The sequence below is a fragment of the Myotis nattereri genome, assembly GCF_964212035.1.
Source record: "Myotis nattereri genome assembly, chromosome: 11".
Taxonomy (NCBI): domain Eukaryota; kingdom Metazoa; phylum Chordata; class Mammalia; order Chiroptera; family Vespertilionidae; genus Myotis; species Myotis nattereri.
In genome coordinates this window covers 64,251,266-64,274,956 of record NC_138086.1, presented here as the reverse complement: position 1 = coordinate 64,274,956, position 23,691 = coordinate 64,251,266, and the positions used below count along the sequence as shown (strand labels likewise).

At 51.1% G+C, this 23,691-nt stretch overlaps 1 protein-coding gene across 1 annotated transcript; it reads right to left on the bottom strand.

Annotated features, from left to right (window-relative positions):
• Positions 1-3,635: 3,635 nt before the first annotated feature.
• Positions 3,636-23,214, bottom strand: MTURN (maturin, neural progenitor differentiation regulator homolog). The gene is made up of 3 exons (XM_081102033.1): positions 22,852-23,214; positions 12,262-12,384; positions 3,636-5,338 (listed from the first exon to the last, which is right to left on the bottom strand). Exons 1-3 carry the CDS (start codon positions 23,011-23,013, stop codon positions 5,228-5,230), a joined length of 396 nt encoding a protein of 131 aa, XP_080958159.1. The 5' UTR covers positions 23,014-23,214; the 3' UTR covers positions 3,636-5,227.
• Between the last annotated feature and the right edge of the window lie 477 nt (positions 23,215-23,691).

Here is a 23,691-nt window from a genome sequence, read left to right as displayed (position 1 = left end):
AAAGAGGCAACCGCCACGGTGTTTGGAAGGCTCTTTAATAGCAAGCGTATGGTAATTACATCGGTGGATGAGGCCCCCTCTCCCGGGAGAAAGGCCCAGGGGTGGACAGGGTCCCGTTTCGGATTCACACGGCTGGAAGCGGCTAACGAAGGGCAACAACGGTTGGCAACCCCTTTCACAGTTTTGTCATTTACAAGAGATTTCTTTGAAAGGAAATGAAAGGCAAAGAAAGCATATACACCCTGTTGTTTTGTTTTCTGCCTAAGAAAAAACCCCAACCGGTTCCTTGCTTATGCTTCTCATTCGATGGCTAAACTGCTTTTGTACACAGACTGTTCACAGAGAGTCTCAGATTCGTTCTCGAATTGACCGTTTACGTTCTCCCCCAAGGAGCTGCTCCGTGCACAGAGTCCTGCCCCTTGCTTCATCCGCACGGCCACCAGAAGGTGCTTCCAGTGAAAAATAAATCTTCAGAAACAGAAACGAGAGAAAAGAAAAAACCAGGGAAAGGCAGTTCTACCAAGAACAGACCGTCAGCTTTCTCTGCGGCACCGAGCCTCGCGAACACACAGTTCTCAGTAAATGAAATGTTTATTTTCCTGCTTATGCCTCCTCAGCCTCACAATGCTTTCAATGGGCTTTCTAACGCGAACTGTTCACAGCTCCTCTATTTTTGCAATCCAAATTTAAAAAAATATCAAAGACAACATATTATTTGACAATTTGCCCAATGAACGTGAGCTGGAGCTATTTTGCCATGGGCACCACGTTGCCATGGACACCAGAGGCTACTGGCATCCTAGCGAGTGTGAGAATGATGCTGCATCAGTCTGAAAGACTTCAGCCTTTCCTGTGGTACCCGGTCTCACAAAGCCAAGATAGCGGGTTGAGTCTTTCTGGAAGAGGATTCATTTTTCTTTCAGAAAAGCTGTAGGCTTCTCTGGTAACCTGAAGATGAAGCCGTCGGCACTGGCATCTTGAGTTAACACTCACTCTCGGGGGGGGGGGGGGGGGGGGGGGAGGGACATGCACCCCGCCTGAGCTTTAATTGTGCTCTTCCTACAACCCTGGAGCTGGGTGCAGTGGGTGGGCCTCGCCCTCAGCCCGTGGGAGGGGCGTTTCCGACCCTAGGTCTCCTCAGCAGCTGAGAGCAAGACCAAGTTGGGTTCCCGTTCAGCCTGGCATGTGATTGGCGCCTCTCTGAGGCCTGTTAGCACTTTGGACAGATGGGTTTCTCTGGCTGACAGCTGGCTGACCCAGGACAAGGACTCCACCAAATTTACGGGACCCTTGCTGTCTCCCTGGCTGGGAGGCATTTTCAAACACGGACCTTGCCTCTGAACACTTGGGCAGGCAGCCCCTTTGAGCAAATCAGGCTCCTAATGGGACAGCATGCAAAGAGTGTTCCTGGACCTCACGTGATAACTGCCTCCTGGCTTTCTACTTTCTTTTTTAAAGACTCAGACCCGAATTCTGCCTTACTCATCTCCTCCCACCCCAGACGTAAGTCCTGCCTGCTCCCGCGCGCTTCCCAAGTCATGGGAACTCCCAAGTCACGGGAAGCTGTTGATGCCACAGTTTCCCAACGTGTCTGTCATCACATGCAAGGCAGAGTCCGGTGCCGTGGCACCGCAGCTCCCCAGGTCCACACACGTGTGCTCCGAGGAGACAGAAACGATCTTTGGAGACGTGACTGTGCCCGAGAATGGCTTCTGCTCACGTGAAAAGCGGCAGTAATTAGGGAGGTCAGAGGTCCCCACTTGAGCACGCCAGGAACTCATGCTGGCACCAGGGCACAAGGGGCATTCCTAAGGAAGAGGCCTGGTGTTCTAGTCACTGAAGAACAAGGACTATGTGCTGCTCTGAGCCTGGGGGCCTGGGGTGGACGCCTCAGTGTGACTGAATCCGAGTGTGGCAGCCACCGTGTGGGTCTCACCTCCTTCCCTGGCTCCATCATTCACTCTCTGACTCCCCGAAGTCTGCTCGGGGTGATTACCAGAGAAAAGTAACCAGTAGCCGTCAGAAACATGTCTCCGTGACTCACTCAACTCCAGGACCAAGGTGTGGTAAGGTCATCGCAGGCCCGCAGCGACCAACAAGCAACCATTCCCTGTTCACACACCTGCACACTCACTCACACAGATACACACACACTCACACTCACTCTCCACTGGATGAGATGGCAAGAAAGTCAAAGTCACCCCTTCCAGCTATTCCTCATGCAATTTCCCCTCTCAGTTAAGTTAGTTACTCCACTTCCAAAGCCGCAATCTGTCAGGGCACAACTAAAATGACACCTCCCACAGGCAGAGCATGTACAGTGGAGACAAGTCTGGTTTCTGTAACTCCTGGGGCCTGGCTCTCGCTAAGGAGCAGTTCCATCAGCCCGGCAGGGTCAGGTCCCGGGGGGGGGGGGGGGGGCGCTCACAGACCAACAGAAACCCGTTCTAAGGTAGCCCGGGGGCCAGGATCCTAAGGACAGTGAGATTCTGAATCTATTTCCTGCTCATTTCCCTTGATTGTTGCTCTTCAGACCCACACACATCTTAAGGCAGTTGTGGAAGAATAGTGGTTAAAGCAGGAAGGGCAAAATCCCTTATTTCAGGCCAGTTAAGTGACTTGCCCAAGGTCACGTGGTTACTGGCAGAGTCCACACTAGAACCCAGGTGCCTCTCCTAACTCCCGGCCAGTGCTCCTCCCACTGTGCCCTGGCGCCTCCTGGGAACGTGTCTGAGCCTGTGAAAGTCCAGCCATAACAGAGACCGCAGGCTGCTCGACCCAGTGACCAACCAGGTACAACTGCACTGTGCCAACCCTAACGCCACACACGACCCGGATGTGTGTGCGTGTGGCAGTGAGCCCTGGCAGGGAGGGACACAGAGAAAAGGAAGTTTAGAGGAAACAATCGATTTGTTAATGCCTTTTGAGGTTTTGCCAGGAAAGTAAGGAACATACAGTGATGTTATCCCCAACCCCTGGGGCAAAACAAATACCAGCTTTCTCCCCAGTCCAATGAACGGCTGAGTCTACTTCAGCTCAGTGTTTATAAACGCAACAGCCACATGAGAATACCAAAATGCATTTAGTCAAAACCTAACCCCTTTTAAGATAAAATAACGTTTTACAACCATGTCCATCCCATTTTCAAACATATGCACATTTAGGTTTTGAGCCTCTAGGACACACACATTCCAGTTTACCTTCGAGTGGAGCACACTAGTCGAGCGCCTTCATTTCAGCTGCAGGAGGCGGGCAAACCTGAGCAAGAGCTACAGAAGGGCGGCTGCCCACACACCTGTGCTCAGGCCTCGAGCCAATCAGGTCCCAGCGAGCGAGCAAAGCCCGGCGCGCGTTCACCGCATTGGATAAATCATCAAGGTTTGTTTTGTTAATAGGCTCCCTGGAAGGAAATTCATTTGACTTGAAATTAACCTTGACCGTGTTTTCCCAAGACAAGAAAAAATGTGGTTCTGACGCCCGGGTGGAAAGCACGATGTAATTTTACCCAGTGACTTAAACTGCGGTGCACCATCTGACCACCAGCAGCCCGGCTCCTCCCAGCACCAATTAAACAGAAAATGCTGAGACCATCAGGTTTACACCGACGTGCCTGGAAGACAGACAAGACTCCCGGAAGCTCTGAAGCCTCTGCGGCTGCTGTTTTTTTAAATTTGTTTAAATCAAAGCTTTCACAACCTAACAGGCACGCCTGTTAAAAACATCCCCACCCAGATGCTACGTTTAGCGAAATGCTGTAAAAGAGCATCGGCATCCATGTTGTTAGGACCAGAGATGCAGAAGGGCCCAAGAAAAGGAATATTTTGAGTAAGTCCATGTTAGCATGACGAAGGGTTTCTCCCAGAAGTATTTGTTGGCTAAAGGATGACAGTCTTTTCTCTGTGAGTTAGCTGAGTATGGTGATCAAACTTCCCCTCTGAACCAAGCTAACCTGCCATTGAAAGATTCCCACTTTTGTGTCACTTTAAATATTCACTGCAGCCCTGGCCAGTGTGGCTCAGTTGGTTGAGCATCATCTCATGCACCAAAAAGTTGCTGGTTCGCTTCCCAGTCAGGGCACATGCCAGGGGCTGTGGACTAGATCCCCAGTAGGGGGTGTGCAGGAGGCAGCCCATCGATGTTCCTCTCTCACATCCATGCTTTTCTTGGTCTCCCTTACCCTCTCTCTCAAATCAATAAAAAGTTTTTAAAAAATACACTGCAATTGAATTTTGAAGCACTTGATTACAATTTTTAAGTAAATACAGTGGGATCATTTTCTTGACTTTTTTTTTTAAAAAAGAATAAAAGACAGATTAAGAAAAAAGGATTCCATCATATTTTTTAAAAAATGTTATCCTGGTTTATTTTCCCATTAGATTTATCTATGGCTTCAAAGTTGACGTGGCCCTTGGATTTTAGGTATTTTCATGATTTAACAAGTTGCCACCTCATTATAAAGAGAGAAGGTAAATGTTTCCTGTCATATGTGGGACGGTTTACAAACAGTCTAAAGAAGTTGGTAACTGGTGTCACCCCGTTTATATTTTCCACTGTTAAGTCTTGGAATTAGCATGTTTTAAAATAATTGACCAGGCAAGTATGTGTATACAACCAGGAACCAGCTGCCACGTCCCCAGGTAACTCAGGACTGGTCGCACACTGGGAGGGTCTTCCCTCCCTCCCCTCTTCCCCAGAGCTGAGTGGCGATCCTTGTCTGCCCTTGTACTTGCACTTGTGCAGTGTAACGACTAGGTATTAAAACTCATGCTTTAAAAGCAAAAAGGTTCACTTACGACACGTCACCAGGTACATACAAAGTGCAGACTGCCATTCCTCTCTGCCATGCTTTCCCGCCATAAAGTCACCGGTGAGGACTCAAAACACATCCTTCATACATTCAGAGTTCCCTACACTCGAGTCAGTGAATGTCAATTCTCCAACAGAAGCTCAAGAGAGAACCGTCAGCCACAGAATGGACTCTAAATTAGGAACAGCCAAGGCTACCGAGACAACGCCATAGACACCCACTGACACGGGAGTCAAACGCAGGTCACTTCTGAGCGTAGCTCACCCCCAGATATTTTGTGGTTGTTAAGAAGGTATTTTGTTTTAATTTGGAAGCTGGGAGTCAGGCGTCCTGTTGCTAAGAGCTAGCCCAGGAGCAGCAGGCGAGCCCGCCTCGGGGACCACGGGGCTCACTCCTTGGCAGGTGGGAGCCCTTCCAAGTTTACTGCTGACTGACCCCCATTTGGGGGTGGTCCGCCTCTGGCTCCTCCTCCTCCACGTCTGCACTGTACTCTTCAAAGGCGTCATCGTCAGCATCCGGAAGCCCCAGTAACTGCAGGGAGAGAAGAGAAGCAGCTGTGAGCCCCAGGAAGGCCACCAAAGGCATCTGCTCCAAACTCAGCAGCACTTACAGGACTCAGCACAGCAGCTACGGATTTCCCATGAGAGTCTACCCAACGATTATGTTTATAAACTTATTAGAGGGAGATAACCCTTCAATGGACTGGGGCCCAAAGGGCTCGTTTTTATTGGGGAGCCTGGACATTCTCTACTTTTAAGCATTAAAACATGACCCCCTCCTCCCACCTATGTACAAAGATATGCTATCCACGCACACCCACACATATCTGGGATGTTAGCAGTAGTACAATGACCAGTGCGACTGTCCCATCAAGATGTCAAAAATCGATTCCCCTCATTTTCTCCCCTAAAAGCACAGCTGCTATTATTTATAACACACATGAAGAAATGTGGAAAAACTCTGAAAAGGTTCAACAAAGTGGTTAAATAAATTACTGTGTGCCCAGAAGATAGAAATCTTATACAGCCACTTAAAATAGTATTTTTAATAATCTAATGATATAAAAATATGCTCACAATTGTGAAAAGAATGTGTTTACATTATGATACATATTTCTTTAAGTTTATTCACAAATGCATAGAAAAAAAGAGTTCAATGAAATACATCCAAATATTAAGAGCATTATTTTTAGGCATTGCGATTCTGGGTAAATTTTTTCCTTTGTGACCTTTTCATATTTTCCAAATGCTCTCTAGTCATCATCAGGGAAAGTCACAATAATCCACAGCAAACATTTTCTTAAAGCACTGGCTGGGCTTTGGTTGGAAACGGAGTGCCATGAGCTGGGCTGCATCGATATGAACAAGAAGCTCTGGTGTTGGCAGGAAGCCGTGACCTTGGGCACTCCTGAGCCTTGTCCGTGATCATGGGCATCCAGCCCCTGGCTCCTCAGTGAGATTACGGCATGCATGTGGCCAAAGGACTTCCTCACACAGTGACCTCATCCTGGGTCAATCAGTTTGAGGCAACTTCACCAAATGGCCCTATGATCTAAGCTCTAGCTGCATGAAGACACTAACATAAGATGGGCCCCTCTGTCTGCTTGCACTGCCTCCCTTGTGCCTTGCCACGCCATCCCCACCCAACTCCCTTCCTTCTTCCTGCTCCTTCCCAACTCCCTAAGTGAGAAAGCATAAAAGCAGAGTCCCAATCATGATAATGCTTTGACTGAAGTTCTCAAAACACAACCCTGGCTGGTCTCACAGAGCCCTGTGCACACACTCAGGGCAAGAGCATCTGTTGGCGCTCCTGGTCCATTGTGCATGTGGCCTGCCAGGGGGGCCGCGGCCGACTGCAGACACGTGCCTTCTCCTCAGAGCACCGAGTACAGAGCTGCCTCAAAGGGCCGCTGTCGACTGGGAGCGGCGGGGCAGGAGGAACACATCCAGCTCATCCCAATAGTTTGTAACAATCTCTTGAGCGGTTGGGAGAAGGGAGGAGCTCCTTGCCCTGACCACGGCCTCCCTTCCATATCTTAGTGGATGGAATAAAAGATCAAGTTTGCCTCTCAAGAGAGAGGAGAGATGGTTGGTACCCTGAACGCAGGTGACTCACATTCCGGTGTTCAGGTTTTATTTGAAAATCGAAATAAGTCAGACAGAAAGAGTTAAGAACCATAGGAACTAGAATGTGCCTGGGATTCCAAACGCTATCAGCCAGACACGTGACCGTCTAGCATTCCCACCCCTGTCTCCATTCCCATGCATGGCGGGTAAGTCTAAATTTAACTTCTGGATCCGAATTGTGAACAGTCAAGATCGATCAGAGACAGGAGTGCAAACAGACTGGAGAGAATCCTGGAGCCCTTCCTCTCAACGCACCCACACAGTCTTAGGAGGAAAGCGAGACAGGCCAAGAAATCCTGTCATGTACATTTAAATGACTGCTGGTAGTTATGATCACTTATTCCTTTTTAATCGACTGGAAAAAAACCTGTATGTTCTCTCTGGACAAGTGTTGGCATTCCTAGGGTCTTGCTGTCCACCTAGCTTCCTCTGAGCAACCCATGATGACATAGAACGGTGGTTCTCAACCTGTGGGTCGCGACCCCTTGGGGGTCGAACAACACTTTCACAGGGGTCCCCTAAGACCATAGGAAAACACATATAACAGTAGCAAAATTACAGTTATGAAGTAGCAACGAAAATAATTTTATGGTTGGGGGTCACCACAACATGAGGAACTGTATTAAAGGGTCGCGGCATTAGGGAGGTTGAGAACCACTGACATAGAACTCCTGGGGCCCATCCACCCCAACAGGATTGTCTGAGATGGTAGAGATGCCAACCCTTGAATTAAGTTCCATAGACCCAAGAGAGCATGGATTAACTGAAGGACTGAATAGGGCTTTTTGGAAAGTGGTGTAAACGAGTTGAAGCCACATTCAGTGTGGAGATGCTAAAGCATTCGGGGCGTTTGCCACCATTTATCTTACTGATCGTAATGCTGCTGGTACCAAGAGACCCAAGACCCGGGCAGTCTGTCTTCTTGATATGAGGAAAAGAAGAGGCAGGTGGCGAGATGACTAATGGGCAAGAGTAGTTGCCACTCTCTTACTTTTAGGGGCCATTGTATTTTCTGAAACACACACACAAGGGTTTGTTTATAATGCGAGCAAAAAACAAAAGCCATAATCAACTTAAATTGGCACACGGCTTGGTTCGATTCCAGGCCCGGGTGCCAGCCCTCCTCCCGCACTGAGCAAGTCCGGATCCTGCCCTTCCTCCAGGCCCCATCTCCTCATGAAGCCCCCGCCGGCTCTGCGTTACTCAGCCCACTCACCCCTGGCACTCCTAGCCTTTCCAGCACAGTGTAGACCAAGCATGTCAAACTCGTGGCCCGCGGGCCACATGGCTCGTTTATTTGGCCTGTGTTAGCCTTTGAGCTTGACATGCTTGGTGTAGACAAAATTAGCTTTTTTAAAAAACACAACATAATTTCTGATTATAAATGTTTTCTGTGACATCACAGACAATTTAGAAATTACAGAAAAGAAAATAAATATCACCCATCACCCTGCCACCCAGAGGCTCTGCGGTCAGGCACCCCCTGGGGGATGGAGTGCCCACTCATCCTCCTTACAGCACTAGGAGGATGAATGCATCTAACACAGAGAGCCGTACGCATTAGCTGTGGAATGGTGGTTATCATTTTGCCCAAACCAATGGTGATAAACTTTTGACTATAATACCCCATCAATACCTTTTTCCATCCTTTACGGTAGCCAGGTGCCTCTGTTAAGCATGTGCTGACAGCACTTAGCAAATTGGTTTTTCTCTCCACCAAGAACCCATGAGTCCTATACAACATTTCACGAAGTCCTGCTCACTTCTCAATAGTATTCTAGTGTTGTAAATGCTGTCCTAAGTACCCCACAAGAAATGCATCATTTAAGCATCACAGCAACCCTAAGATAATGACTGTCATTGTTTCCTAATCTTACAAATGAAGAAACTGAGAAACAGAGATGTTAAGTAACTTGGCTAAGGTCACACAGCCATCAAGTGGCAGAGCTGGGATTTGAATTGCTGCCCAGAGCCCAGGCTGCTCATCAATGAAGTATCCTGATTCCACATCACTGGGGAGAGAGCACAAACAACACCCTGAAGTTCACATCGCTAATGTCCTCCCAGGAAACAGCTCCCTAAAGACCCAGCAACGCAGAGAGCGCAGAGCAGGGACTGGCACCCTCGGCGTGTTCTGCACAGAAAGCACCCGGCAGAGCGTCTGGACCAAAATAAACGCTCTGTCTTGTAACGTGGAGTTTCTCGGTGGTTTCTGTGTCTGTCTCTCCTTCCACAGCCAGCTCCTTGGGGGCAAGAGCGGGCGCTGTGCCCTGCCCTCACTCTCTAGAGCAGGGCTTGGGCAAATGCAGGTGACCGACACATATGGTTGAAAATGTGATGAAGTAGAGGAAAAAGAGTAAAATGGCAAAAAAGGATAACTTTTATTTTTCCTTTTCACATCCAACAGCGGATTTATTGGGGTGGTGGTGGTTTTCAGTGGGGGGAGGGCAAACAAGAGAAAGGGGGAGAAGCGCAGCCTAGAGAGCTGGTGTGTGGAAACAGGCAGAGAGCTGCCGTGGCCCGCTCAGCCTCCGGGCAGGACGGCTGGGGAAGGCCAGGTGCTGACCCCGCGCTGGGCCGTGCACGCAGGAGCGCATGGCTGCAGCAAACTTAATTGACTCTGCTTGACTGATGCCCCAACGGCAGCAGAGGGCTGTCAACAGACGGATCTTATCTTCCTAGAGAGACTGCACAGGGCAGGGGCTGGCGATGGGCTGGCCAAGGGAAACAGGACTCACAGCCAGGGAGGAGGCTGTTCTATGGTGAAAATGTTCCTCACGTGGCTTCCCCGACTGCAAACAAAAGCACCACGTTTTCAGGGAAATATGTGCTGACGCTCACCTGCTTGACCACCCTGTAGCATTGGGGCATGTGCCACTCCAGCAAATACTTTCCACTACAACAGCGACAAGACCCTCCCTGTGTCTTATTTCTAAATGCAACCTCTCTTAGGCAAAACAAACAGGTAGCTCCGGCTGCTATGGCTCAGTTAGTTGGGCATCGTCCTGTGCACCGAAAGGTTGCCAGTTCAACGCCTGGTCAGGGCACATGCCTGGGTTGTGGGCCTGGTCCCTGGTGGGGGGGCCAAGCAGGAGACAGCTCATGGATGTTTCACTCTCACATTGATGTTTCTCTCTCTCTCCCCCTCTAATAAATAAATAAACAAATAAATAGAAATTTAAAAAAAAATCTATTTGAACCAAGTGGGCTTAGCAATTTTTAAAAATAAAAAACAAATTGGTTAGATGAATAATACAAATCAACAAAGTGTGGACAAAAGCCACTAAAATTCCAATTCTTGTAGTAATAGTGGGTTAAATGATTGGGACCAGCTCTCCCACACGGAACCAAAAGCTGGATTAACTATGAAAAGTGCCTTCTTGGATACATTGAGGAATTCGGACCTAGAGGGGTAAACCTGCTTCTGTCCTGAGGTCCTTGCTGACGGAGAAGAAGCAGTTAGAAACCTGACTGAATGGCTGGCCTATGCTAAGAGCTGGGGGACCAGACAAACCCAGGGTCTCCCAGAGGAGCAAACTGTGATGAACCATCCCCACGGTAAGCTGGGACCCCACAGGCCTATACCTTTGCTTTGGTCTGAATGTCTGTGTCTGAAGTTCATGTTGAAATTCTAACCCTTGAGGTGTTGGTATGAGGAGGTGGGGCCCTTTGGGAGGTGGGAGGTGATTGGGTTGGGAAGGTAGATTCCTCATAAATGGGACCAATACCTTATAAAACAGGCCCCGGAGACAGCTCTCTCCTTCCACCGGGTGAGTGACGATGAGGAGATGGCTGTGACCGGGATGTGGGCTCTCACCAGACACCAGGTCTCCAGGCCACTGATGGTGCCTTCCCGGCCTCCAGACTGAGAGAAGTCCATTTCTCTTGTTTCTAAGCCACCCAGTCTGTGGTAGTTGTTAGGAGCTGATGGGGGTGGGGGTGGGGCCTAAGACAGCTCTCAGGACAAGGATCAACTAGGAGGAGGCAGCCCTGCAGCCTGGCTTGGCATCACCTGCGGAGTCTGAGAACCACAGGCCTGCCATTGTTCAAAGGCATTCTCAGGCCAATAGGCCTAAGCCCTGGCAGAAGCAACAGCCCCCACTTCACCCCCTTTATGAAGGTACCTTCATCGTGGGCCTCAATTTATTCCTATATATAAATTTTCAAATATATAAATCCAACGCCCAGGGAAACACAATAGCAGGAGTGAGAACAGTCAAAACAAATGGCAACAAACAGACTTACAAACCTTGAAATACTGGACTATCAAACACAGGCTCTCATGCAACCATGCCTACTATGTTCAGAGAAATTGAAGACAGGCTTGACAATTTCAGCAGAGAAGTGCACACTGTTTTAAAAGATTTGAAAAAGAAATGAATAGAAACTCTAGAGCAAATATCCTGACCACATAGAGTCCAGAGGGCAAGGAACTGAACTCGGCAGAAGTGTGGGGACACTGGCTCTATCTTCCAATAATGATACAGGGAAACAGGTCACTTTCACAATTGGGTGAGTATTCATTTTACATGCTTTTCAGCAAGAATGAAGGTACTGCTAGCTAGACACAAACATAGATTCCGAAATCCTAACGGGTGGTGGTGGTTGGGTGGACAAGCTCTCTATGGTGAGTTCATAAAGAGAAAAGAATGGGACCCTTGCCCTGGCTAGTTTGGCTCCGTGGATAGAGCGTTGGCCTGCGGACTGAAAGGTCCCCGAGTCAATTCCAGTCAAAGACACATGCCCAGTGTGGGGTGTGCAGGAAGCAGCCAATCAATGATTCTCTCATCATTGACATTTCTACTTCTCTCTCCATCTCCCTTACTCTCTGAAATCAATCAAAATATATTTAAAATAAATAAATTTAAAAAAAAAAAAAGAATAGGACCCACACCCAATTTCATGCCCACAGGCGTGGAGGCACCGCCTTTGTGTAGCCTTCTGGCCGCCCCCTGAATACAGGCCTCACCATTATCAGGGCCCGCAGCGCACTTCCCAGCAAGTTGGCTGTAAGACTCCTGGGTGAGGACAGGGATACTCAGTTGTCTCACGGAGGCTGTTTGCTTCCCACCCTATCAGCGATTCTTAACTCCAGTGATGCTAGAAATAACCCTCGTCCCTACACCGAACAGCTGTGTCACATCCCGTTCCCCCTCCCTCCCGCCCTCAGCCACCCTCCGGAGCTGCTATCTTTAAGCCACCAAGCAGACAAGAGACAAACAATTAGTCATCCCAGATTTTGCCCAATTTCCCCACGATCCACATTTTTTCAAAGGGCAATCCGGGTAGAAAACAAGGGCTTTAGAAGCCGGGCGGGCGGGCACCTACGGGTCTGAAAGACTTGAAGACTTTTTCCAAGACTTCCTGGAGCGTCTTCTTGCCGCAGGAGGAGATGTAGTCCTGTGCGAGCTGCAGGAAAGGCAGGCAGTCCTCGCTCTCACTCCACACGTGCTGGTGCCCAGGGGCGAGGGAGAGGAGAAAACAAAGACACAGTCATTACACGCAGTGCGAATCCAGAACGCCCGAGAGAGCGTTTCCATCACAGGAACTGGAAGAAGGCCCCCATTCCAGAGTAAGACGCATATGGTCACTGACTTGCTTGCTCTGAAAGGGATCGGAAAATGCAGACCCTATTGCCCGGCCAGTGTGGCTTGCTGGTTGAGCATCAACCTATGAACCAGGGGGTCACAGTTCAATTCCCCGTCAGAGCGCATGCTTGGGTTGTGGGCTCGATCCCCAGTGTGGGGCATGCAGGAGGAGCTGATCAATGATTCTCTCTCATCATTGATGTTTCTCTGTCTCTCTCTCTCTCCTTCTCCCTTCCTCTCTAAAATCAATAAAAACATGTTTTAAAAAAAGAAAAGGCAGGCCCTGTGCTCCTGGTCCATAATCTCACTCGCTCAATTTGCAACAGATCTGCTCATGCGTTGTAAAAAGGGCATTGGGGTCGACAGCCCCCACCCATGATGGCCACTGCCCCCCCTTCCAGTGCAGGCCGAGGGCGGCTTTCAACCAGGAGGGAGCGGAAACCAAGGGCCTGCATGATCCTTGACTTTGCCTTCGGCTGTGGCTGAAGGATTAACTAAACATAGTTTGTAACCACTAACTTGGAACAAGACATTCTTTACCCAGATTAGCCTGTGAGTGGGGGTGATGGTAAATTTATTTCAAAATGAAATGAATTTAGGAGAACACACAGAAAAGTCATCACTCAGTCACGGGGGGGGGGGGGGGGGGGGCGGGGGTGGTGGTGGTGGAGACTTCTGAAAGTTCACCTTCCCTTAAAACGCTTTAAGAAGGCTCACACCCAAGCTTCACTTCACAATGTGAACCTACACCCAGGGGAGACTGGCTCTAGGTTTTACATTTTTCTTAAGGCTAGATGAGTTTTTCTTTTTCTTTCTTCTTCTTTTTTTAATCCCCGTGAGGATATCCATTTTAGCACATCTTTAGGACTAGACAAGTCTCTCCCATAAATGTTCCAGGATTTGGAATAAGCCCAAGAAACAGGCGTGAGAGATAAAGATGAGGAAGCGACAGGCCATGGGCTACCAGGATAACGTCAGGATGTGTATCAGTTATCAAAAATCACAGTTTAGAAGAGACCAACTAATGACAGCTCAACACCAGTTTTTAAAAAGTATAGAAGGTCCAGCCGGCATGGCTCAGTGGTTGAGTGTTGGCCAATGAACCAGGAGGTCACCGTTTGATTCCCGGTCAGGGCACATGCCTGGGTTGTGGGCTCCATCCCAGTAGGGGCTGTGCAGGAGGCAACCGATCAATGTTTTTCTCTCACCACTGATGTTTCTATCTCTTTCCCTCTCCCTTCCTCTCTGAAATCAATAAAAATATATTTTAAAAAGTGCAGAGGTGCGGGAAGAGGGAGACATTGGCAGCTGGGAATAAGAAGCAACAACTAAGCAGGAGATGAGATTTATTTGGAGAAAGGTCCATATCAAGCACATACTTACTCCCTCCCCTTAACACAAATGATTAGGGCAATGGTTCTCAACCTTCCTCATGCCGCGACCCTTTAATACAGTTCCTCATGTTGTGGTGACCCCCAACCATAAAATTATTTTTGTTGCTACTTCATAACTGTAATTTTGCTACTGTTATGAATCGTAATGTAAATATCTGATATGCAGGATGTATTTTCATTGCTACAAATTGAACATAATTAAAGCATAGTGATTAATCACAAAAACAATATGTAATTATATATTCAATATGTGTTTTCCTATGGTCTTAGGCGACCCCTGTGAAAGGGTCGTTCGATCCCCAGGTTAAGAACCACTGGATTAGGGCATCACCCCAGAAAGTTCGTGCCCATCACTCAATACACTCACTTCGCTGTCTTCCTCCCCATGGCAGCATTTCCAAGAACTAGATCTACACACTTCCAATACTGCTCAGGCCTAAGGGAGGCTAACGAGGCGCGATGTGCCATCTTCACAGCCAATTATGTGTGTTTCATAGAAGCCAAGGCCCATTTCCCACACACACTGCTGGGTCCAGCAGACTCCCAGGGTAGCTTTTGACTCAACCTAATAACGCTGTAACTTCGACATCCTCTAACTCAGAGAACAGTTCAAACACGACTCCCCATTAGAGACCCTTAAAGTTGTGGGGCCACTGAAATGCCATCTATGCAACAGCCTCTCCCAGTGTACGAAAGTGGGGCAGTACAAAGTGCTCTCATGTCCATCATCGAACTTGATTCTTAATCGGCGGGGATTCAGCAAGAACAAGAAAGTCCACTTTACAGCACTTCTGCTCAGCACCCACGCTCACGCTTAAATGTTAACAAGGGTATTTCAAATTCTTATCCAAGTTAAAGATGGGACTACCATCTAGTACCACACAGGAAGGAGACTTTTAGCCTGACCTCCCTGGACCTGAAGATGAGAGAAAAAGCAGCAAGACCAGTAGGTGCCTGACACTATGCCTGGCTGGCAGGCAGCAGCTGTTCAGCACCGAAGTGCCCTTCGCCTCTTGAGTGTGCAGGAGAATGGGGGTGGGAGGTTGGCCTTTCCACCTGCCACATGGCTAAGGTCACACGCTGAGCAAATCGGACACCCACTGGGACTTCCCCAAGGACACTCTCCAAGGCAACTGGGTGGTAGCTGGTTCAGAAGCAGGTGGACCCGTGGACGTGTACACCTGTTTCTTCAATTACAAAGTAAACGAAGGAAAGTGCGTCACTCACAGCATCAGCATTGCATCGCACCCACCTCTGCGTGGAAAGCGGCCTGTTCCTCTGCGAGGTGTCATTAGGGCATCTCTACCAGGAGATGGTTCATGCCACAGCTTTCCTTGCTCCGCTTCCGGAGTTGTTGGCTTGTGAATACATTTTGGAGAAGAATTAACACCCAATAAAGGGTTTCCCATCCAGTCTGCCCTAACTTCTCTCATTTGGCTAACTCACCCTGGATTCCCTGTCGTGTTCGTTTAAAAAACCAAACAAAACAGTTTTTACTAAATCCCTGCCCATATGATAAGGTGAGAGAGCGCAGGGTTTGGAAAAAGACAGACTCAGGTGTACATGGCCCTTCAAAAACCACCACGAATGGTTTCAAATCCACTGTATCTCACAACAGAAGTGTTCGTTTTATCTTTTGAAATTGTTTCCTTCCCAAACTAATCAAGGCCATCAGCAAAGATCCATAGAGTACAAAATGTGATGACCTGAAGAACAAGTCTGCGGTTGGGAAAGTAAGGACAAGGGGAACAGCGGAAGGAAAAGAAGACAGAACCCAGTGAGATGAGGACACAGTGCAAGGTGGACGGGCCTGGCCACGTGCTGAACAGGACACAGACTTGCCTCCAGAGCCCCTGGGAAGGCAGGAGATCAGTGCCCGAGGCGGTGCCCCCGGATCAAACAGCCTTCAGAACCACCCGGCAAGGGGCTGGGGGCAGGATGGTGACCTCTTAGGAAAAAGAGAGGGACCCATGCCAACACCAGGGCAGGGCAGGAAGGACGTCAGGTGGGTGGGCTGATGCCCCTGGAATCAGGATGTGGGTCTAGTCGTGTCCAGAGACAAATGGGTGACTGAAGGCCGGAGTCCTGAGCCAAGGGCTTGGGCGGCCTCCATGACTGAAACTCAGGAAGTGTTTGAAGCACCTGCAACCAAATACCCACTTTGGCCGTGAAAACAGGGGTCAGAGAATGCATGGCTTTGAACAGCGTGCAGTGGTCCCCGGGGAAATGTAAAAGTAGGCACAGATGTCTCGGCTTTGCGAAGGGGTTGTGTCACCACAGGAGAAATGCCAAGCAAGGGCTCCGTGAAGGGGAGGGCCGCAGGGATCTCCGGCTTTAAGGTGCCAGTCACCTGGAGGTTTATTAAAACACAATGACATCACCGGGTCCTACCGGGACTGTCTGATGGGAGCAGGGCTGAGAATCTGCATGCTCAACTGGCCCCCAAGTGATGCTCAGGCAGCGAAATCTAGGGCCACACCTTGAGCGCCAGAAGCAGAGCAGAAAAGAAATTAACTTCCAAGGTGGGGGGTGAGCATTACTGACTACAAGCAAGTCCAAATCACAGGTCCGCTGAAGCTCCAGAGCAACCTCTGCCCCCTGACAGATTCCTAAGAGCTGCCAGTCCCCGGTGGGAGCCTGGGCTTTGGGACAGGCCATCTAGACCCTTCCTTCTGTTGTTAGGTTGGGCCGGAGTTTGTCATCCAAGCTTGCCTCGCTTCAGACAATAGACTGTGTCCTCTGCAACTAGGAAAAAGAGATCCTTTCTGCTTTCTGCAGTGTAGACGGCAATATCCAGCATCTCCAAAAATGGTAAGAGAAGATCAAGGTCATTGAACCCTACAGTGATCTTCTCCAGCACCCAGGGCCTTGCCATGGGCCTCACGCTCACTGTGGTCCTGACTTGAGAACTTTCTGGCATCAGCAGTACCAGGGGATCCATTTTGAGTTTTGGCAGCTTAATCCCTAGTGGACTGCAGTCCACAGAAGAGATGGCATAAGATAAAAGCCAGGAGCCATCTCAGGCATGTCTCTCCTTAACTATGTGACCAAGTAACAACCATTTGATTCTGGAGAAAATAGAACTTGTTGAAAGAGATCGCATTGTGTTTACCTGGTGGGATAGTGGAGAGAAAGCCCTTTCTTGGCTAATTTAACCTCTACCCTCCGACACGCAGACTTCTGCACAGGGTGGGAAGAGCATGGCTGGCCGTCCATCCCCATGACCTGCTCCTTATGTCAGCCACTGCTCTGTTTTACCAGGGAGGTTACTGAGGCTCAGAGAGGTTACGCAACTTGTCTGTGATCACACAGGGAGCAAGGAGCAAAGCCAGGACATCACCAGGGGTGCATGCCTTCAACCTCAACTCCTTCATTTGCAGGACATAGAAAACAAGAATACTCACAGGAAGGTTACCGAGGTCCGAGGAGATACCCAGCAGACTGACTCTCGTTAGCAAGGGTCCAATCAGTGTCTATTCACATGGACCTGAACTCACATTACATAACGTGACCCTCCCCAGGATTAGCCACTCCATGTGTATAAGGAAGGACCTGTCTTTGTTCCTGAAACAGTCTCTCTATACATATGCTCGGCCACTGTGGAAAGCCCTGCAGTCTACCACTATTCCCCACTTAATCCTCACCATAATAATGCAATACAGATGCGATTGCCCCCTCCCCGCCCCCCCCCCCGCCCCCCTCCGACAGATGCGGAAACTGAGGGTAGAGGTTAAATGAGACAAGGGCTTTCTCTCCACTATCCCACCAGGTAAACACAACGCCTTCTCATTTCAACAAGTTCTATTTTCTCCAGAATCAAAAGGTTGTTACTTGGTCACATAGTTAAGGAGAGACATGCCTAGAAGGGAAACGGAGAAACAATACAGGCACAGCCATGCACACATAAAGTTACCTTAGTTTTCTATAAATAAAACCTGTTAATACTGTGACAACGGAGGTCTTTGTTTTTGTATCGAGGAGGGATTCAACTGCACATTTCAGATCCAAACATGTGTTGATGGGTTGGCAGAAAAAGTAGGACAAGCGGGGAGTCATTCCTTGGCCCCGTCATTAGCGCGCAGGCCCAGGGAGGGGCAGGGCGGTGCTCCTCGTTCAGAGTTCCTTCCTCCTGGCGAGGGCAGGAGACAGCGGAGGGGCTGCCGTGCCCACCTACTACTCAAGGGCCCCTCTGTCAGGCTGGTACATTAGTGGCTGCCACCACCCTGCTCCTCAAACCTGGCAGAGCCCTCAGGACTCTCTGAGTTGGCAGAAGAGCAGCACGTGCCACCTGTCTGTGATCCCCGGCCCCTTCCCATCTGTAGGCAGGCAGAGTCAGCCCTGTCCTTGAACCTCCAGCTTCATTTTCTCCCAGCACCTGACATCATGGGCCCTCCACAGGGAGAGGCCGGAACCAGGGCAGCAGTTCGGAAAGGGACAGCGTGAACTGGGTGGCCTGTGAAGCGAGAAGGGGACAGAGTGCACAAGGGACCCGGGAGCTGCCAACACGGAGGGGAAATAAAAGGAAGTCCTTGTTCCCAGGCCTCTGGAGCGCCTGGCCTTGATCTTGCCTGTGGGACACTCTGCAGGGTGGAAAGGACAGGCCTCTGGGCTTGGGCTCAAGTCCTGGCTCTGTCACGTCTTAGTGGCACAGTCCCCACGAGCCCCTTGCACTCACTGAGCCTGTTTCCTCGCCTGTGACATGGGGATGAGAATACCTACCTCAGAGAATTTTTAAGAGGCTCCAGAAGCCGCCCTTGAACCCAGTCTGAACTGAGTCCCCAGCTGTCACTCCTGGGCTGCTGTTTTCAGAGTAGGGCTATGGTTTAAGTGCTCTACCTCTTAACAGCTGTTGTGGGGAGTTAGTTAACCCCGCTGCACTTCAGTTCCCTCATCTGTAAAGTGGAGATAATTCTAGAGTACCTTACAGATTACGAAGAGTCAGTGGGCTCATATATGCGAAGGATTAGAGCACTGGCCGATACACAGTAAACTGCACATGGGTGGAGCTGTTATTTTTTTCTGATGCTGTCATTCTTAAAATTTAACATCTGCACTAGACTGATGTGCATTCATTCTTGTAAACACAGACTGAGCACCTTTCACGTGCCTGACAGTGTTCCAAGCGCTGGGATGCAGTGATGACCAAGACAGACAAGGTCACAGCTCTCAGGAGGCTAAGTCCAGTGGGGGAGGCAGAAAAGAAACTATGTATTTGAAAGAGACCATCAAGCACTAACCAGTGCCATGGTAAGACTAAAAGAAGGTGAGGGATTATGCTGTCAGGTTTTCCCCAGGCCTGACTGGCGTAAAGGAGCTAGCCATGTACAGTGGGGGGAGAACGTTCTAGCAGAGGGAACAGTGATACAAAGGCCTTCTGAGTGCGGTGTGTCTGCAGACCAGGAAGGCCCATGTGGCAGGAACACAGCAAGCAGGGCGGATGAATGGCCCCAAATGAGACCGGAGAGGAGGCAAGAGACAGATGACGCGTGGGCTTGAAGTCAGGGGGAGGGCTTAGGCGTTATTGTAAAAGTGATGGGAAGTCAGGCTGGGTGAGGTGGGAGGGCGGGTAGCATGACCTGGATTATATTTTAAATAGATCTGGAGACCCTGGATCAGGGAGTCACCCCTGGATCAGTGGAGTGACCCCATTTTAGGCACTTTGCCAAACAGCCCGAGTGTTACCTACTAATATTGTCGTCCCTGTGTTACAGCTGTGGGAATCATGGCGTAGAGATGAATTAACTTCCCCTAAGGCAGTGGTCGGCAAACTCATCAGTCAACAGAGCCAAATATCAACAGTACAACGATTGAAATTTCTTTTGAGAGCCAAATTTTTTAAACTTAAACTATATAGGTAGGTACATTGTTATTAACTTCATTAGGGTACTCCTAAGCTGGCCTTTGCTAAAAAACGTCCTCAATCTGATTGAGGTATGTTCGCTGAGGTCGACCCCTTCCCACTCTCCCATCCACACTCGTCTTGTATACTTGTTGCATCTGTCTCCTTTCCGAAAACCGACTTCTGCGCATGGGCCACAAAGTTTCAATCGCACTGTATGTGCTATGCGCTCCCACGTGGTATTTTGTGGAAGAGCCACACTCAAGGAGCCAAAGAGCCGCATGTGGCTCGTGAGCCGTGGTTTGCCGACCACTGCTCTAAGGCATGAAGTTAGATGGGGGGGGCGGGGGGGGTTGGGGTGCAAACCCAAGGAGCCTGATCCCAGGGCCTGCCCGCTCCTAACCACTAACCAACACTGTCTTAGATGGTGGAGTGAGGGCCAAGACCCTGTTTGTATTCCAGGTAGCCCAGGCCTGGTGCAGAATAAGCCCTGCATAAATGTTTGTTGAATGAACGATGTGAAGACACTCTGTACACTGAGAAATGCTATGTCAATATTCTTATTAAGAAATCCTTCAGGTTTTAGAAATTCCAACCATCTCAAGTTCCTTTTTTAATGCTGAACAGACTCTCCTGGGAAAGGGAACCCAGTGCAGTGAGGACATTGACTTGTTGCCCGAGGTCCTTTAACTAGAGGCACACAGCAGCTCCATAGACCTGGCCTGGGGCAGACCGGAGACAGGTCTGCACTAAGAGAGCGCCAGCGGTTGGTTGGTTGGTTGGTTGGTTGGTCGGTTGGTCGGTTGGTTGGTCGGTCGGTCGGCATCTGGTCCCTGAGGGCCTCTCTAAAAGGAGAAAGGAAGTCCCTTTCCCATCTTCTTTCTTCCTCATCTATTTCATTGTCAGTGAATGAATATAGTCAAGCATTTTCCTCGTCCAGGTGGGAAAACATTTAAAATATGGGTGGTCTTGAAAAGGCCTGATATGCATAATGTTTCTGAATGGCTGGAGGTACTTATTTAAGAAAAGAGAATGACCCTGCACTTTCCCACCTGCTTAATCTCCTTGGAGTAATTTATTTGGGTGCACCTCCTTCAGTCCCAGAGGGAGGCCCATAAAATCCAGGACCTCCAGAGTCTCTTGCCCTAGGTCACAGTAAGGAGGGGGGAAGGTCACTGGGGGGCTAGGGAAGCCCCAGGCTGGGAGGGACTCCTAACATGGCAGTCAGTTGGACCCTGGCGCCCTTGCCACTCGATCCCTGGGGCTTCCTCTCACTTTGACAATGGAGCAAATCCCCCTTTAATGACTCCCACTCCTCCCAGAAACAAATAACACTTATTCTAACCACAGCCCACAGTGAGTGTTCTTCCATAGATTTATAGCTTCCTTGCTCTTCACAAGCACCTGTGATGGGGACACCCTGACTTACTTCATGTGACAAGTGAGAACATTGAGGCTCTTTAAAAAAGCAAGACAAGCCCTAGCTGGTTTGGCTCAGTGGACAGAGCGTCAGCCTGCAAACTGAGGGGTCCCGGGTTCGATTACGGTCAAGGGTACAGGCTCTGGTTGTGGGCTCCATCCGCGGTGGGGAGGTGCTGGGGGCAGCCAATCAATGATTCTCTATCATTGATGTTTCTATCTCTCTCTTCCTCTCTGAAATCAATAAAAATATATATTAAAAAAGAGAGAGAGAGAGAGAGAGACAAGCTTTAAACCCAGAGAACACCAGATCCAACCTCTGATCCAAATCTGTGGGGGGCTGTTAGGTGCTTTATCTATCCAATCTTCTGGGCCCTAGTTTTATACCCATTTTCTGGATGTGAAAACTGAGCTGGGTGATGGCAACTGACCCGAGTCACAGGGCCAGAACTCAAATCTGGCTGTCACCCAAGGACATCCCTCTTCCAGAGTGCCCAGGACTGGGGCCCAGATGGGGTGGGTGGAGGGGGTGGGCGGAGCCTGCTTTATCGCCAGGGCCACCTCTCCGGACCGAGAAACGTGGTCTTGCTGTCTCTCTGTAACTCCTTTGAGAACTTTCCCGTCGGTGGTGGGCGCGCACCGGCGTGGACCTGGGCACGGCTTTGTCTCACCCACCTGAGGGGCAGGGCCGGGCGGTGTCTAGGCGCCGCCCTGCTTCCATCTGCTGCAGCGGCAGCAGCGCCAGCTCCAGGCTCAAGCCTGTGACCACACCGTAACCCGAGTCCACAGCCGCCTCCATCTTACATCTGGGGACCCTGACACCCCACCCCACCGGCCTTACAAACACTTCATGGAGCGCCCAGGCTTCCCATCCCCACCCCCTGTCCTCCTCATCCCCTCCCTAAACTGCCAGCGCCAAGATCCCAAGTGGGCGCAGGACGCAAAGTCAGAAATCTGGACACAGCAGTTCCAGGTCCCGTCCCGCTGCGCCCGGGGCAGGAGCGGGGCTGGGGAATTCCCTCTCATCTGGGCAAACCACAGGCTTGGGGGAGGGGTGCGCGGCGGGCGCCGCAGCCGGACAGAACCCGCTCAGGAGCTCAGTGAGGAGCCATGGAAGCACAGGGGATAGGCGTGCCCGAGTGTGCGTGTGTGTGTGTGTGCGTGTGTGTGTGTGTGTGTGTGTGTGTGCGCGCGCACGCGCGCGAGCGTTTTTAAGATCCGGGGTGTAATTCCGCAAAGGAGGTCCAGGAGATGGGGCACCACTAGTGTGGACAGAGGCTTTGTGTCCAAACACGCGGCGCAGGGAATAACCCGGGGAGCGGGTGGGGTTCCCCAGGCGGGGGCAACTGGAAGCCTCGTGTCCGCGCATCGGGAGGGAACGGGATTCCTCACCCGGACGGGGCGAGTGGGTGCAGGAAGCTCCAGACTCTGGATCCTGCGGGAGGGTTCGTGCGGGCCGGGCCGGGCCGGTGCGCGGGGCTTTGGGGTCGCGTCCCTGAAACAGCCCCCCGACGCCCGGCCCTCCGGATCCTAAGGGCGCCCCTGCTCGCCGCCCACCGGCCCCGCCCGGAGCCTGATACCGGAGCAGCGGGGTGCGCGGCGGCGCCCGGTTACGCCCTCCCACCTCGCGCCCCGCAGCCTCCCTCGCGCGGATGCGGTCCCTCCCACAAGCACTCACAAAATTGTCCCCGCAGCCGTTGTCCGGACACAGCACGTAGAAGGAGACGCCGGGGTCGGCGTAGAAATCCATCCTGCGCTCGGTCTCCTCCGTGGCGATGAGCTCGAAGGGCGTGTTGGAGCACCATTTCTCCGCGACGTCCGCCAGCTGCTGGAAATCCATCCTGCCCGCCGCGCCCTCGCCTCCTCGCCGCCGCCTCCCGCTCCCTCCGCCTCCCGCCCGCCCGCCCTCCTCTCCTCGGCGTCCTCCTCCGGGCCGGCAGCGCGCGGTCCGCGGGCTCCGGGGCTGGCGGCGGGGCCGGGCGGCGCGGAGTGCCCTGGTCCGGGCTCCTCCCGGCGGCTGTGTTTACATGCTGAGTGTAACGGGGTGGGCGGCGGCCCCGACCGCGCTAGCCGCGCCCGGCTCCGCCCCGGCCCGCCTCCCGCCCGCCCCCTTTCGGGCCGCCTCGGAGGCTGGCACAGACCGCACGGGCGTGCGCTGCGGCGGGGCGGGGTGGGGCGGGGTGGGGCGGGGCGGGGCAGGCCAGGAGCTCCGCGGGCTCCCCAATACCAACCCCCCTTTTAAATAAAGGAACCTGGAGCATCCCGGGGCCTTGGCGAGGCCGGGGCCACCCCGGGCTGTGACGTGACGGGCCCCAGCCAATCACTGGAGTCTGAGGCCTGCGTCCCGGCTTGCGAGTGGGGTGATGTCTCAGCGCGGGCCCCACACCCGTGGCTTCCCCGGCTACAGTGCAGCAGAGCAAGCTGGCGGTCCCTCTTACCGCTTTCTGGAGTGAAAAGGCCAGGAAAGCGCTTTCACGAATGCGATTGAAATGCAGGGACAGCCACAGAGTCGCAGATA